The sequence below is a fragment of the Ostrea edulis genome, chromosome 6 (assembly GCF_947568905.1).
Source record: "Ostrea edulis chromosome 6, xbOstEdul1.1, whole genome shotgun sequence".
NCBI lineage: Eukaryota > Metazoa > Mollusca > Bivalvia > Ostreida > Ostreidae > Ostrea > Ostrea edulis.
The window spans coordinates 20716155-20733547 of record NC_079169.1 but is presented as its reverse complement, the minus strand read 5'-3'; the positions used below and the strand labels follow the sequence as shown (position 1 = coordinate 20733547).

The window sequence follows — 17393 nt, the reverse complement described above, 5'->3', positions numbered from 1 at the left end:
GTTTGTTTTTTGTATACTTGTAAGTGCATGCAAGTATTGCAGTTTCTTATGATATAAATGCGGAGAAATCATTTGCAAATAACATACTGATAGAATGGAATATGCAAAGAGCATAAAATATATATTTAACAAAATACAGGTGTATGTGCATAATAAGTAATGCACATGACATACTCGCAAAAAAAAAACAAAAAAAAAAAAAACAACTCCCGCACCAAATGCGGACATCTATTCAACAGGTACCGGAGATGTGCACTTACCAAAAATGTTAAATTCTCTTTATTTTGATAAATTCACGAAACAAAATGATAAATTCCATTTGTATCTCGACATAACTCTACAGCACGTTGTCATTCCATTATCCAGACTGCGACACACTTCACCCGTGCCAGTCAGGATGTCTTCAATCAGGGGCGATATCAGAGTCGAATATTTGAATACTATTGGTTTTATTCATTGACAGTATATGCATAAACTTATACAGATAACACGTAATTATTGGTCAAGTAAAGGTGACGATTTAACAAATAAATATCAACAAATGATTTATAAAATTTGCAGGAAAGCCGTTAATTATCCTGTGTTGATCAGAATATACTTGGGTTTTCTGGGACAAATGTTGTGTACGAAATGTAATTCGGTATAAGATATTGATAGCTGAAATTCAAAGTTAAACTGATTTATAGGTATATCACAAGGGTCATTCCTGTGGTGGCACTGGTTATATGATGCATACGTCATAGTTCTATTTACAAGTTTATCAACATCTTGAAATCAACATGACTTAATAAGTAGTACCCCACCAATTTCTAAAACCGAATGGAATTAAGGTTTTTTCTCTATCTGTCCATCTGTCAGCCAGTCTGTCCCATTGGTTTTTCAGACCTTTCCTTTATGCTTGGAGGGATTTATTTGAAACTTGTAGTGTAGTTTCAGAGCGACAAACTACACATCAAGTTCGGATTTCGTAACGTTTCATCGACAGATATTACGTTTTATATTCATCGGGATCGGGGTTGCGTTCCGATGGAAAGCCTGTAAAAATAGGACTTGTGAATGGAACTTCCAGCTGTTACGTCATAAATTTTAAGTAGACTACAGCTATTAAATTCAGACTGCTAGACCTCACAAAAGATTCCTTGCTGTAATGGTATCGTTTATTATGGTTTCCTGTCAACAGCGATCATGGACCTCAGTTTGAAAACATGGTATATTGCACATTGAGTAAATCCCCATTTCGCTATACTATCTAAAGAGAAACCGAATTTAAGAACGTTTCAATATGATATCATTAGGCATTCTGGGAACATGAAAGGAGGTTAAGAAGTTGAGAAGAAAATATTCCCGCCGTTCATAAAATTACACCTAAAAATATCCATTATGGTGATCTATTGGTCAGATTGTTTTGGGGTTTTTACCGTCATGAATGCGTTGTATTGTTTAGAAAAGCAACCGCAAATATATACACGTCGAATCAACTCATATCAGAGTTCTGTTGTTCGTTTGTATTGTTGAGTAAAAAATCAAGGTTATCATATAGAAATCATACATTTATAGATAAGGACAAAAATATGAAAAGATGACCATGATCAAGCAGTGTTGATGAAATAATGATTGATTGATTGTATATTGTTTAACGTCCCTCTCGAAAAAAATTCACTCATATGGAGACGTCACCATTGCCGGTGAAGGGCCACAAGATGCAAGATTTAGGCCTATGCTCGGCGCTTAAATGGCCTTTAGCAGGGAGGGATCTTTATCGTGCTACTTCTGCTGTGAAGCGGGGCCTCGGTTTTTGCGGCATCATCCAAAGACCTCCCCTACGACAAGCAAGGGGTAATGTGGACCTTTTCTAACCTGGATCTCACGGAACGATGAAATCATGCACCGCAATTGAATCTAGTCACTGTAAAATATCTAGTGTCACGTCGGGTCAGGTGAATCAAAGTTGTCGTTCTTACGCCAGATATAAAGAGTTCCAAAAATATAAGTATTTTACAATAAACCGGTTACAGATATCCATCGATAAACATGACACATTATAAAATATGTTACTGCACGTATAGGGATCGCGTTGCAAGAGCTTACTGATGTACCACAAATTTAGATCTGTACCTAGCACTTACGGCCGTAGTAGTGAGGGGTTTTAAGGTTCCAACGACTGTTGCGACACGGGCCTCCGTTTTTAAGTCGTATCCGAAATATCCGTCATCCTCACTTCTAAATGCCGAGCGTTTGGCGAAGGAACAATCAATACCTATAGGAGCAGTCACACCTTACCGGATAGCATAAACAGATGTCGCACGAATGAAAATAATAGGGGATTTTCGAGTTCTTCCATGTCCGTGTTTATTTTGCATTTAGTCACTTGTTTAGGTTGCATCACTCTATTTATGTGGAGGTTCACGTCGAATCATGGCCGAAAGAAAATAATTCCTGGAACTTTGCATGTTTTATGGGACTTTCCTTATGAGGTAGGCTCTCCAATTTTTTATGAGATGTAAATTCAAGTATTGTGTTTGAAATTTTGTGAGTAAAAACCATGAAAAAAGGATTTAAATATTTTTTTGAATTTTTGTTGTAGAGGTGGGTGATTTGCCTTTTGACCAGCTGATTTTGCACGTGCTTGACTTCGATGTAAACAAACTCTCACGCCTTGCTGGATGGGTATGTATTTTTCGGTATGAAAATGCTCATTAAGAACTGTACTACATGATGTGAAAGTACAACTTCTGAAAAGTTTACTTTAAGGCAGCAGGGTCAGGTCAAAGGTGAGTAATTTTGGTAAGAACATATAGGCAAAATTAATAGAGTGGTGCAACCTGCAGGCTTAGCCATATCCGGTTTATCGTTGTTAATGTAAATAGGCTACACAAGTGTATAGCCTATTAAAATGGATGTTGATTAAATGCAAGTATCGAAATGAAGAAATTTTTGTTATAAATAAGTGTTTCTTTTCCCTTTCCCGTAAAAGTAACCTACAAAGTCTATGTAAGCTTGCGATTGGTATGAATTTGGAAATCTTTTTTTTAAAAATTGGTGTAGTCTATACATACAAAATTTTTGATCTCAAGCTCTGGAAAGTCAATCGCCGATCATTATAGAAATATTATTGAATTGTTGGAAATCATCTTTAAAAGTATGGTAAAAACATCAAGACATACCAGCTTTTGAAAGTTATTACGTCATAATTTATCTTTACAAATAGTGGGCACCATTGGAATGAACGGTGACTTAGGCATTACAAATCCGCTAATGGAAATATCGGTACTTCTGAGGCATGCACGTAGAATCAGGGAGGGGAGGGAATGGTACCCCTTTTAACAACCATCATTTTCTATTATTTATGCATACAAAATGAAATAAAGATATATTTCGTGACACAACCACCACCCACCCACCGACTTTTTATGGCGACAGAAGTGAATGGTACGAATGCAATAAATTTCGAAGTTATGAAGTGAATCTGTGTATTCTCCTCGATTCAAATAACCGGAGTTTGGGGAAAAATTTCTGAGGCAAAATAAATGATACGATACAACCACCCTACTCCCCTTGAATTTTAGAAGATGTGAAAAATATATAGATTGAGGTATAATGAGTCGTATGTCACTACTTAACCCTCCTCCATGTATTTAAAACCTGAAAAGATTTTGAATATCAGTCAAAAGAACATGTTAGGTATTGTTTCCTTTGATATATTTATTTATTCTTGTCAAGTGTATTGCGAAGAGATCTTCTCCCCCCCCCCCCCACCCCCATCCCTGAAAAAACGATGCTACGTGCCTTTAAGTTTTTCTCCCTCTTTCGTAAATCCGTATTACATCTGCCACACACTAATAACACTGGTTATAAAATTCGGCATCAAAACCAGTTAGTAAAATAAATGAACGAAGTCGTCTTATGGTTAGCTAAACTGGAAGAAAGCATGCCTAAAAAAAATCGTCAACTCACGTGACTTAGGTAGATTCTAAAACACAAAATATGCACGGAACGGAAGAACTCGAATATCCCCTATTGTGACATAATTTTTCCGTTGGTATTCCTTGATAAAAGTCGTTCCCACCGCTGCTCGGAGCTCCTTTGGTCGGTATATGAAATGTATAAAACGCATAAAAACCGCACGATTACTGGACATGTACCGGGCAATTAACCGTCTGAATAACGGACAAGACCTTATATCAATCTAGAACTTTCTCAGCCTCCTAGGAAGCATTCAGTGCAAGCTTCCATTACAAGCGCTAGAGCTCTAACATTCTAACAATATCTTTCACTGTCTATGGCCAGGTACCCCTTTTACACTTGGGTGGAGTGAGGAAATTCATGTAAAGTGCCTTTCCCAAGGACAAAACGTCAGCCCTGCCGCGACTCAAACCCACGACCTTTCGGTCGAGAGTCTGACGGCCTAACCACTAGGCCACTGACGCCACGTAAAGTAGAAGTAATTTAAATGTAATGTGTATTACAGTATATTTTCTACAAGTAATGCATTACATTATCATTACCATTACTTGTAATGCAAAAATGGACCATTACACATTACACAGTTTATATCTCTCAACTGATTCGATACGTAAGAGCTTGTGCTGTGTATGATCAGTTTGTAACTCTAGACAGGCTACTGACAAACAAGTTGATGTTACAGGGGTTTCAACAGTCTCGTTTAAAGTCAACATTTCGCAAATTCTATGGTCGTTATAATTATCTAGTTTACCCAAATAACTTATCACTGTGCCAAATGCTGTTTGACGTGTTTCATACCGATTGTTAGGCCGTTCTTGGCACATTCATGTTGCCTACGATTTTCTTAAATTATCTGATCAAAATATAGGGTTCAAAGCGGGTGTGACCGGTAGACGGAATACTTGCTCCTCCTGGGCGTCTGGTCCCACTTCTGGTGTATCCGGGGGACCGTGATTTCTCGGCTCTCTGTTTTGTATTCCTTGTAGGAGTTATGCGATTGATCACTGTTATTTTCACCTTTCTTTATGTTCTCCATACGATCTGACTCATCATTAAAGTTACTTCCGTCATGTGACGCAGCACTAAAGCTACCTTGCTGTGCTTAGTTTTTTTTTATTCATGATCTAATTTATCATTACAGGAACCTTGGTTTGGTTCTTCTACCACATTTTTAGAGTGGTCTTGATTTTCTTCATCTTTGAAATGCAGGATGGTTTCATCAGCATCATTTAAGAAACAATAATAAAGGTGCAAGCAGTAACAACTCTGGAGCAAGCGTTTCGGAGTTTATTGACAAAACTTGTTAATTTATAGGTATAGATATCAATCCAGTAAATAGTAGCGTTATATGTAACGTGGAATAATCAGGCGATTCATTCTAGATCACGCAAAAATTATTTTAAAAATGATTTAAAAAGATTCAGCAAAAATCATGAATGTGCTTTCTATTTTATGATCAGTGTAATTCAATACTTCTTATATTACATATTTACATGTCTTCAATAAAATACGCTAACATTTCCTGCTTCCTCCGTACATGTACCTGTATGTGAAACTGATACCACTGCAATACATGACTCTGCCTCTAACCGTAACACAACACGCTCTGTGAAAGTCCCCGTTTTCTCTGGCAGGAGGCGGGAACAAAAATAATAAAACACAAAGCTAGTAATATAGCTTGATGGGGTTTATTAATGAAATGTAAGTAATACAATATCTAGGCTGTTTTATCACTATAGTGATGTAATGTAGTAAAGCACATTGGTAACTCTTTTCAGAATAGATGAATTCAATTTTTTAGGATCTCAGGTTGGTATGATTTTATGTAACCTCGTTTTATATTTACATTAGTGTGATATTCTCCGTCACTGTCTGTCTATATAAATAATTATAATTGTATTATGACTAAAGAGACTGTGTTTGACATATCAATGAAATGAAAATCAAGACACAAGTGCATATTTACTGCAAGTACATGTATTTAGCATTTCTATCATTATTAGCGACAAATTGTTTACGAACGGTGGTCAATCTCACAAATCCTATAGAATACAAAATTAAGAGGACAAAACACGAAACTAGGATCATTGCCAAGGAGGAGTAAGCATACCCTGTTGACCGGTCACACCCACCGTGAGTCCTATATCTTGATTAGATAAACGGAGTAATCCGTAGTCAAAATCAGTGTACCACGAACGGTTTTACAATTAGTATGAAACAAGTGAGACAGTATTCAACCCAGTCATACATGTAGCTTTTATTTGCAAATTAGATTATAGAATTTACCCAATGCTGAATTTAAAGGAAACATGAGAAAAAATATCTTGCTGTGGCTTTCACCTCGACCTTTAGATATATTGACGATGTTTTATCTATTAACATATTTCGATTCGATATACCTCAGTGAATTTGAAATAAAAGACATCAGAGTTTTCCACATTTGCTTCATACTTAGATATTTTATTGAACGTAAATGTTAATGGCAAATCACTCAACTTTTATATGACAAATGGGATAATTTGAGCTTCTCAATCGTCAGCTTTTATATGTATCAATATTCCATTATCACCTGCATATAGTGTTTATATGTCTCAACTGATTCTGTAACCAGAACTTATTCTGCGCATCATCAGTTGTTGAACAGAGGCATGCTGCTGATAAATAAGTTGATGTTACGGGGGTTTCCATAGTCTCGTTCATAATCAAAATAAGCAAATTCCTTGGTCGTTTTAACGATCTATTTTATCAATACAACCTGTAAATGGGTTAAATGCTGTCTAACGCGTTTTATAACTATTGTAAGACAATTCTTCACACACCGATTTTTACTTCAGATTACTCCGTTTACCTAATCAGGATATGGAGCTCACGGTGGATGTGACCAATCGACAGGGGGCGCTTACTCCTCCTAGGCACCTGATCTGGTATGACCAGGGGCCAGTATTTGTCAAACTCTTCGTTGTGAGATTGATCACTGTTCGTTATCTTCACCTTAAACACTTAAAACAACACCAAGCTTTGTTCCTGTAGATACACACACTACATACACTATAGATAGTCTACTGATTACAAATGTAATATGTTAATATGGTACACTATATACAATGTAAGTACTGCACTGATTATAAATGTCAACACTTTGTTACTATGGTTACACAATACACTATGTACAATATAAGTACTGCACTGATTATAAATGTCAACACTTTGTTACTATGGTTACACAATACACTATGTACAATGTAAGTACTGCACTGATTATAAATGTCAACACTTTGTTACTATGGTTACACAATACACTATCTACAATGTAAGTACTGCACTGATTATAAATTTCGACACTTTGTTACTATGGTTACACAATACACTATGTACAATGTAAGTACTGCACTGATTATAAATGTCAACACTTTGTTACTATGGTTACACAATACACTATGTACAATGTAAGTACTGCACTGATTATAAATTTCAACACTTTGTGACTATGATTACACAATACACTATGTACAATGTAAGTACTGCACTGATTATAAATGTCAACACTTTGTTACTATGGTTACACAATACACTATGTACAATGTAAGTACTGCACTGATTATAAATTTCAACACTTTGTTACTATGGTTACACAATACACTATGTACAATGTAAGTACTGCACTGACTATAAATGTCAACACTTTGTTACTATGGTTACACAATACACTGTGTACAATGTAAGTACTGCACTGATTATAAATGTCAACACTTTGTTACTATGGTTACACAATACACTATGTACAATGTAAGTACTGCACTGACTATAAATGTCAACACTTTGTTACTATGGTTACACAATACACTATGTACAATGTAAGTACTGCACTGATTATAAATGTCAACACTTTGTTACTATGGTTACACAATACACTATGTACAATGTAAGTACTGCACTGATTATAAATGTCAACACTTTGTTACTATGGTTACACAATACACTATGTACAATGTAAGTACTGCACTGACTATAAATGTCAACACTTTGTTACTATGGTTACACAATACACTGTGTACAATGTAAGTACTGCACTGATTATAAATGTCAACACTTTGTTACTATGGTTACACAATACACTATGTACAATGTAAGTACTGCACTGACTATAAATGTCAACACTTTGTTACTATGGTTACACAATACACTATGTACAATGTAAGTACTGCACTGATTATAAATTTCAACACTTTGTTACTACATACTAATCTACATGCACTATAAGTACTGCCACATACTTTGTAACTCACATTTACTGAATCGAAGAACAATGAAGTCTCGACACAGAAGTCAAACCACACATTTCTGTAATAAACACAGTATACATGTATGCATCGAATTGTAAGTAACACAGATAGTAAAACTCTAATCAACAAAGATCTGTAATTAACACAGAACAGTGCTTCGTGCATTGTCTTTAAATTTGTAATAAATGCAATATGTCATTGTAGATTTGTAATTAATACCACAAGTTTAAATATGTAATTAACAAGATTTTGTAATTGTAATTGAAACATTAGTTAGATCTTTATTTAATACAATCTTTAGATTTGTAATTAACACTTTAGATTTGTAATTAACACAGTGGTGAGAGCTGTAGTTAACACAGTGTTGAGAGCTGTAATTAACGATATTGGATTTTCTTCACTTTACCAGACCAACGCTCAGCAACAAAGAGGTTGTCTCTGGTATCCACACATAAACCGTGAGGATCGCGCAAATCACAGTTATCAATGAAACGGAGGAACTGTCCGTCCTGATCTAGGATATCAATATAGCCGTTGTAATAGTCTGCTGTCAGTATCTGACTTTGGCTGTCTGTCGTGATACCAAATGGTTCAAATGATTTCTTGGTATAAGAGGGATGACCTGTGTATCTAAATCGGAGTTTTCCTGACTGATTGACTACCACTACTGCTTTAGCCATAAAGTCAGCCACACAGATATCCAGATTCCTGTTCTCGCTGATGTATTTATAGACATCAGATGAATAGAGAGGACAACCGTGATCATCGAACTGAATGGTCTGTGTCTCTGTGGAGTCAGAGTAACGGACAACTTTGGACTGTGTTTTATCATCATTGATCATGGTGACCAGGAGATCATTAGATGAGGTACTGCAGACGTAGTGAGGTGTCCACCCCTGTAGCCTGAGCATGGTCTGTATCTGTTTATCCTTCACTACATTTACAGTTCTTGTTTTGGGATCTGAATAAACAAGATCTCCGTCCCGTGTCACTGCTATGTCCCCTGGCTGTTTCCTTGACTTAGTTTGGATTGACACCAGTAGTTTGCCCTGGAGGTTGTGGAGCTTCATGAATTTGTCAGACCCACATGTCCAGATTTCTTCATCACTGCGACAGGCAACACTGGATCTAAACCCAGTGTGTATAGTGGCGGTAAGCTGCGGTTCGTCAAACGGTAATTCGACGGGAAGGGAGGATGCAGCTTCTGGTGTCTGCATTATGTAGCCATCTTCTGTTGTGATAGATAAAGCTGAACCAAACAGCTGATTAAGATGATCTTTCTTTATCTTTTGAGGAAACAAACTTGGTAATGTAATTTGAATTTTGGGAGGTGGTTTTCTAAACTCGTCATTCCTAGATGTGTATGTTGCGGTTAGGGAGACATCGTTGGATTCCAGTATTGTCTTCAGGTCCTGAATGATCTTTTTGAGTTCTGTAATGTTGCGTGTGATTTCATCAGTATGTTTAGTTAGATCTTCCAGGTGTTTGTTTTTCATGTCCTTAATGTCCGATTTCCGTTGGTTGACAATGGCGGTGATCTCTGTGTGCCAAACCTCTCCTTGTTGTGCAACAGCTGTTGTCAGTTCTCCGTAACCCGTTTCCAACTTGGCTCTCTCAGTTTGTACATCGGAGATAATTTTTTCATATCGGGGATAAATTCTGGTCTCCAATTCTTCCAAATCATTTTGTAAATCTTCAGTTTTAGAATTGAGTTTTTTCATAACATCTGATAACTTGTGCCCTTCATGTTTATCAGAGACGCAGCTCGAACAGACAGGAACGTCACATATATCACAGTAAAGTTCACAGTGTTTGTCCGCGTGGTCTGGACAGTTTTGGTACAAAAGAGTAGACTTTCTGTGTGTATAGGGAACGACGTTGTGTCTTTTAGACGAATCGGATAGGTGCTCCCCAACACAGGCCTTGCATAAGTTTATATGGCAAAGTTCACAGTGGCTCTGTACGGGGGCAGTTTTACAGAAGCCACAGAGCAGGACGTCCTGGGCACTGTGCTGTGAGTGCATTTCTAATGTCAGGGGTCACATTAGTATACCACACTGTCAATAAGAGATATCAATTTTCACTCACTTTTCAAATTCAGGACTTGAAACAAACTTCATTCAAAACAAAAGCCCCAACAGGCATTATTGGTCAACTGAATATTAGTTAAAAGTATCGATAACCCAAAGGACTGCAAATTCTTATGATACTTTTCCTGTTCTGCATGTCCAAGCTAATTCTAATATTCAAAAGCTGATAAAACAAGATGTGCTCTTAATACAAATGCCCCCAAAGCGACCCTATTGATGAATGACTTCACATGTTATAGTAACCCGATAGTACTATTTTGGATCTACTGTAGACTCAGAACCCTGGGGTTGCTAAATTCTTAATTTTGGTACATCTCTTTCTTCTTTTCCTAGATATCACTGCCAAAAACATCAATCACTATGACACATTTCTATCCACCCTGGCGAGCAGCTGGTACCAAACCCCCCACCACTGAGATGATGAAATTTACAGTATTGATGAAGAGCTACTCGCTCCTTCTAAATAATTTCAAATTAGTAGCAATAGCAGAAAAGAAGATGTTACATGTATCTATATTGTTCATATAGACGCTAAATGTCAAATTTGACCTCACCATGGAGTCAGAAACTCTCCCCCGGGGATTATCAATTTGCAATTTTGGTAAAGGCATCCCTACTCTACATGACTGTGCCGTTGTGTTTTGTTACACGTGTGCGGTTGTAGAGAGGATTTGTGGCACTTTTCGTCCCGCCTCTAAGTATCCGAGAATGCAGGAGTCCTAACATTTACAATTTATGTCACACTTGTCCCAAAGATGCTCAATACCAAATTTGAAAAAATGAAACGGTAGTCATCATGAAGAAGTTAACAATATTCTATTGTTAACACACGACGGACGCTGACCAATAGCAATAGGTCACCTCGGTACATAAAGTAACTATAATAGGTAACCTAAAGGTGTGAAATTAGTTTTAAAATGTGTTATATGTAGATTGTACAATTTCATCATGATTTAAACATGACCATTGCAGAAAAATATCAATATCAAACTTATAGACAAGTACAATGTATATACATCTGTGTACACTCTAGATAACGCGCCGAATCCCCAATAAGACTGTATTATAATGAACATAGTACGAGTAACACACACTACAACCTCGTCCCTACATTTACAGCTACACATAATTACGATGAATAGTGTTATAAGATCTCATTAATAAATCTAATCAGGGAAATCATTATCGTATACATTTCTTATCAATGTAGTGGCACTGCAATGAGCATAGAATTTATGTCTTACCTGTACAGCAGACACCGCCTCCCTGATGATTGGACCTTGTCACGTGATTTAAGTACCTGTACCTGAATCTAATGAGATTTACCTACTGTGCACACTACTTATATACTATCTCCTGTTTGGATAGGCTCTAAGTTCATATTGATATACTTGTGTAAAACTGGCACAGAAACATGAATTATTAAGATATCTCTGTCCTCAATTAACAATTTAGGAGGAAATTCCTTTTAAAACTTGTCACATACTGATGACTAGTGATAGTGAATCGCCTGTGATTAAGAAGACGCTCACAGAAATGATTCATATAGGTTTTCTTTTTTGATTGATTATTGCGGAATCATCATTTTTCGTGGGGGATTGATGTTCGTGGATTTCGTGGGTCACTCTTACCCACGAATTTACGTGTTCTCGAACATTTTTCAAAACAAGTAGAGTTATCTCTCTTAGTGACATCGTATCGCTTACCCACGAAATAACGTTCCCACGAACCAGCAAAATTTTGCTTACCCACGAACATTGGCCCCAGGAATTAAAAATGATTCCACGGTGTGTCACTGTATGTTAAATCTTAGGAATAGAATATGAACTTTTAGATGAAATATTGGATAGACCGCTTAAGACACACGATTGGGTAAAGAAATAAATGTTCACTAACAAATAGTTTCCTTATATTTACATATTCATATGCACCTTGCGGTTTCGTTTTGTAAACAATATATGTAGTCAGCAATCAGAAAAGAGACGTAACCGCATTCGGAGAGAGAACAAATTAAAGCTAATTTCTTTGTGGTTATCCTTTCTAACAAATATCAATTTCATAAAAATGAATGTTGAATTTAGAGAACTGCTTCAGAAGAAGATAAAAATATAATTCGCGGAATCTGTCGGGGATATTGTTTGCGTAGGTGATAAAGATGATTACGTACAGTGCTTAACTACTTTAATAGATAAGCGGTGTCTAGATGTAGTATATGTAACATATAAATACTTTATATTCAATATCGAGGAAGAAAACTCGTCTTTCCATTTTCATCCTTTTATGAGTAATTCCTGAATACCACCACCTCGTAACAATAGTTTCGACACTTCTATTATATTTCACGGTCACCTTACAAATGAAATATTTATCCTCACGACTGTAATTATGTCCTTGATTAATTCAGAATTCAAGATCAAATCTTGTATGTGAATACTGGATTTTCTTAGTGACTTTGTTGTATGTTGTAAGTGTAGATAAAGTGATCGTAACATTCGCTCACAATGCTCACACTTTGCTGAACATAAAATCATGTACATGTAGTTAGATATAACTGACAGCCTCGCTTTGGTTTGTTTGCCCTGGTAAAGACAAATAACATTAGTTGTTGGTGTAATCTTCGCCACTTCTAGCTACTGACATGGTGGTGACATCCTTTTACCCTGTATGGGTTATTCGCCGCGATGGAGACAGTTTAACTGAAAATATGTCATATCTTTGAAAATATGAGAGATTTTGACTTGAAATATCGAAATGACATATGAATGAAAATGATTATTTTTAATAGATGAAATGTTGTTGATATATCTGAATGACGAATTGAAGGTCATAGCAATAGATTTTTTCTCCTCATGTACATGCAGAAGCTTTTGAATAAACTCTAGATTTCATATACATTTTCTAACATCATGACCTAAACCTATTGCACATTGCACGCTTTAAATCTTTAACCTGAATGGTAGTGCATGACTATTTCTGATATTTTTAAAGAATGAAATAAAGAATAAATCAATCAGTCTATCAGTATATAAAGTAGTGTCTCAATCAACCACAGATTATAGTTGATACTACTTCAAGCGTAATCTATGTTTCATAGAATAAATCCAGACCGGAACTGAGTACATTGTCTCTAATTGTTAAAAGTTCCGATCAATAAATGTAGGTTGTAATTTTTATGTGTGGAAAATTAGGTTTCCAACAATAAATAAGCAAATGATGTAAATGAAAATAAAACAGCATTTCAGACAAAATGACGGTCTTTCTCAGAGAGAAACCGTCAATGCGCTGCTGGATTTTCCCGACCAAAGTGGCGCATGTTTCTAATTTCCGACGGTGTATTCGTGTCGTTTTAACCTAGCAGAAAAAAAATAGTTTCTACCATTTAATAAATCACAGAAACGAAATAAAAAGTTGTTCCTACGATTTATTAAAACGTAGAAACGATTTTAAAAATCATTTGTACAATTCAACAAATCGATTTAAAAAGTCATTTATACGATTTTTTTTTTAAAAAAATCGTTTGTTCGATTTTGTAATTCATTAGAAACGAATTTAAAAGTCATTCATACGATTTAGTAAATCCTGAAAACGACTTTTCAAAATTGTTTATGCAGTTTACTAAATCGTAGAAACGATTTTCGAGGTCACTTGATCTGCGTCCTTCGTGCGTTACTATTTCTTGATTGCTACTCTTCCAATTTGATATGAAGCATTTTTTGGACCCTTAAGGGGGCATATATTGTAAATCTCAGGATTTCTGCAACCCCAGGGCCTTATTAACCAATTTTCAAAACTCTTCTCGGCCACTGTTCTTCTTCATGAAAAACTACCCAAGCTAATATGATATTGTGGTTCAGCCCATTGGACGAATAGGACGTGTCCTAACTCGTTCCCCAAAAAACATTGATTAGCAAGTAAAAACAATAAAGATGTAATTTGCAGTGTAAATATATTTGTAGATTTAGTTTAGTTTTAGTACTAGTATTTTTTAAAAAAATCTTTTAATCCATCGTAAGCAAATACTTGACAATCTGCTTGTTCGTATCGTTGGTTATTTTAGTGCTTTGTATGAAAAGATGAAGCTAACGAACAGTCATTATTTTCATTTATTTATTCATAATGTATATTTTATCCGGATTATATTGACCTGATCGATTTTCCTTATAGTTTATTTATCTTGAGAAACGAAACTACAAATAGAAATTTTTCAAGCGCGATATGTGCCATACAAATGTTTTAGACGATATGAGCCTTGTCATTACGAGATGATACAAATTTCATCCTTTTGTTTTTGGGTCCCTGTTCATGAAATTTAGAAGCAGGGTAACAAAATCGTGGTTTGTCGGTCGCAACTTGATGTCGCCGCGTCGTCTGCCAGTACTACGTCATCATGGTTTATAACTCAGGAGTCGGCAGTTTTATCTGTAAAGGCCTACAATGCAAACAACAAAATGCCCCCTCCCCCCAAACAAACCATAATTGTCATACAACAATTTCTTTGTTCATGTATAAAGATCTCTCTCTGAAGCTTCGGGCGTCATCGTGTGCTTCATGAAAGATGAAGATAACGAACAGTAATCAATCTCATAACTTCTACAAGCAATACAAAATAGATAGTTGGGCAAACACGGACCCCTGGACACACCAGAGGTGGGATCAGGTGCCTAGGAAGAGTAAGAATCCCCTGTCGACCGCCGCCGTGAGCCCTATATCCTGATCAAGTAAACGGAGTTATCCGTAGTCAAAATCAGTTTTGTCAAGAACGGTCTAACAATCGGTATGAAACACGTCAGACAGCATTTGACCCAATGATAGGTTGTATTGGCAAATCAGAGCATTAAATTATAACGACCATAGACTTTGCGAAATGCTGACTCCAAACAAGACTGTTGAAACCCCTGTAACATCAACTTGTTTGTCAGTAGCTTGTCTCGATTTAAAAACTGACCATACTCAGAACAAAAGTCATTCGGAACATTAGTCTGGGTTATCGTTCCTGCACTTCCGGACCGGTTGGTGCACAGCAACGAAATTGACTCCATTTGTGAGTGATTTGATTGATGTAATATTAAATATTCGCGAGTCTTAAAAATATCACGGAAACACGAAAGTAAAGAAGAATGTCTAACCAATTTATTGATATATGCACATACCCAAAGTTTATCAAGTAAACTTTAGCCTCTCTGTTTGTCTGTGAGTATTCCTTTATGCAGTAGGTTTCAGACTGTCTGTGTATCTGTGAGTATTCCTTTATGCAGTAGGTTTCAGACTGTCTGTTTGTCTGTGAGTATTCCTTTATGCAGTAGATTTCAGACTGTCTGTGTATCTGTGAGTAGTCCTTTATGCAGTAGATTTAAGAATGTCTGTGTATCTGTGAGTGTTCCTTTTTGCAATAGATTTCAGACTGTCTGTTTGTCTGTGAGTGTTCCTTTATGCAGTAGGTTTCAGACTATCTGTGTGTCTGTGAGTATTTTTTTATGCAATAGATTTCAGACTGTCTGTGTATCTGTGAGTGGTCCTTTATGCAGAAGGTTTCAGACTGTCTGTGTGTCTGTGATTGGTCCTTTATGCAGTAGGTTTCAGACTGTATGTTTGTCTGTGAGTATTTTCGTTATGCAGTAGATTTCAGACTGTCTGTCTGTCTATGAGTGGTCCTTTATGCAGTAGGTTTCAGACTGTCTGTTTGTTTGTGAGTGTTTCTTTATGCAGTAGATTTCAGACTATCTGTGTGTCTGTGAGTATTTCTTTATGCAGTAGATTTTTGACTGTCTGTTTGTCTGTGAGTATTTCTTTATGCAGTAGGTTTCAGACTATCTGTGTGTCTGTGAGTATTTCTTTATGCAGTAGATTTCAGATCTGTGTATCTGTGAGTGTTTCTTTATGCAGTAGATTTCAGACTATCTGTGTGTCTGTGAGTGTTTCTTTATGCAGTAGATTTCAGACTATCTGTGTGTCTGTGAGTGTTTCTTTGTGCAGTAGGTTTCAGACTATCTGTGTGTCTGTGAGTATTTCTTTATGCAATAGATTTCAGACTGTCTGTGTGTCTGTGAGTGGTTCTTTATGCAGTAGATTTAAGACTATCTGTGTGTCTGTGAGTATTTCTTTATGCAGTAGATTTCAGATCTGTCTGTCTGTCTATGAGTGGTCCTTTATGCAGTAGGTTTCAGACTGTCTGTTTGTTTGTGAGTGTTTCTTTATGCAGTAGATTTCAGACTATCTGTGTGTCTGTGAGTATTTCTTTATGCAGTAGATTTTTGACTGTCTGTTTGTCTGTGAGTATTTCTTTATGCAGTAGGTTTCAGACTATCTGTGTGTCTGTGAGTATTTCTTTATGCAGTAGATTTCAGATCTGTGTATCTGTGAGTGTTTCTTTATGCAGTAGATTTCAGACTATCTGTGTGTCTGTGAGTGTTTCTTTATGCAGTAGATTTCAGACTATCTGTGTGTCTGTGAGTGTTTCTTTGTGCAGTAGGTTTCAGACTATCTGTGTGTCTGTGAGTATTTCTTTATGCAATAGATTTCAGACTGTCTGTGTGTCTGTGAGTGGTTCTTTATGCAGTAGATTTAAGACTATCTGTGTGTCTGTGAGTATTTCTTTATGCAGTAGATTTCAGATCTGTGTATCTGTGAGTGTTTCTTTATGCAGTAGGTTTCAGACTATCTGTGTGTCTGTGAGTGTTTCTTTATGCAGTAGGTTTCAGACTATCTGTGTATCTGTGAGTATTTCTTTATGCAGTAGGTTTCAGACTATCTGTGTATCTGTGAGTGTGTCTTTATGCACTAGGTTTGAGACTGTCTGTGTGTCTGTGAGTGTTTCTTTATGCAGTAGGTTTCAGACTATATGTGCGTCTTTCAGTGTCCATTCAGTTAGTACTGGGTATTATACATATGTGACAATACAACTCGTACAAATTAGGTGAGACACAAATAGTAAAACTTGCATACTGAAAGCACGTGATACTAAGAGACCGTGTGTCAGTGATTACAAAGTGACAGAAGTCAATAGAAAGTCGTTAGTACTGTATATTCACCAGTAGCACTGTTCCTCGGGACGATTTAT

General features: G+C 36.4%; 1 protein-coding gene across 1 annotated transcript; it reads right to left on the bottom strand.

The window, feature by feature from the left end:
- Nucleotides 1-5635: 5635 nt before the first annotated feature.
- Nucleotides 5636-11885, bottom strand: LOC125648272 (uncharacterized). Its single transcript, XM_048875251.2, has 2 exons — nt 11581-11885; nt 5636-10303 (listed from the first exon to the last, which is right to left on the bottom strand). Exon 2 carries the CDS (start codon nt 10268-10270, stop codon nt 8624-8626), a length of 1647 nt encoding a protein of 548 aa, XP_048731208.2. The 5' UTR covers nt 10271-10303; nt 11581-11885; the 3' UTR covers nt 5636-8623.
- Nucleotides 11886-17393: the final 5508 nt, after the last annotated feature.

What these genes read in the sequence shown, in the direction of transcription:
- LOC125648272 (XM_048875251.2), bottom strand. Translation starts at nt 10,270, where the DNA reads ATGCACTCACAGCACAGTGCCCAGGACGTCCTGCTCTGTGGCTTCTGT.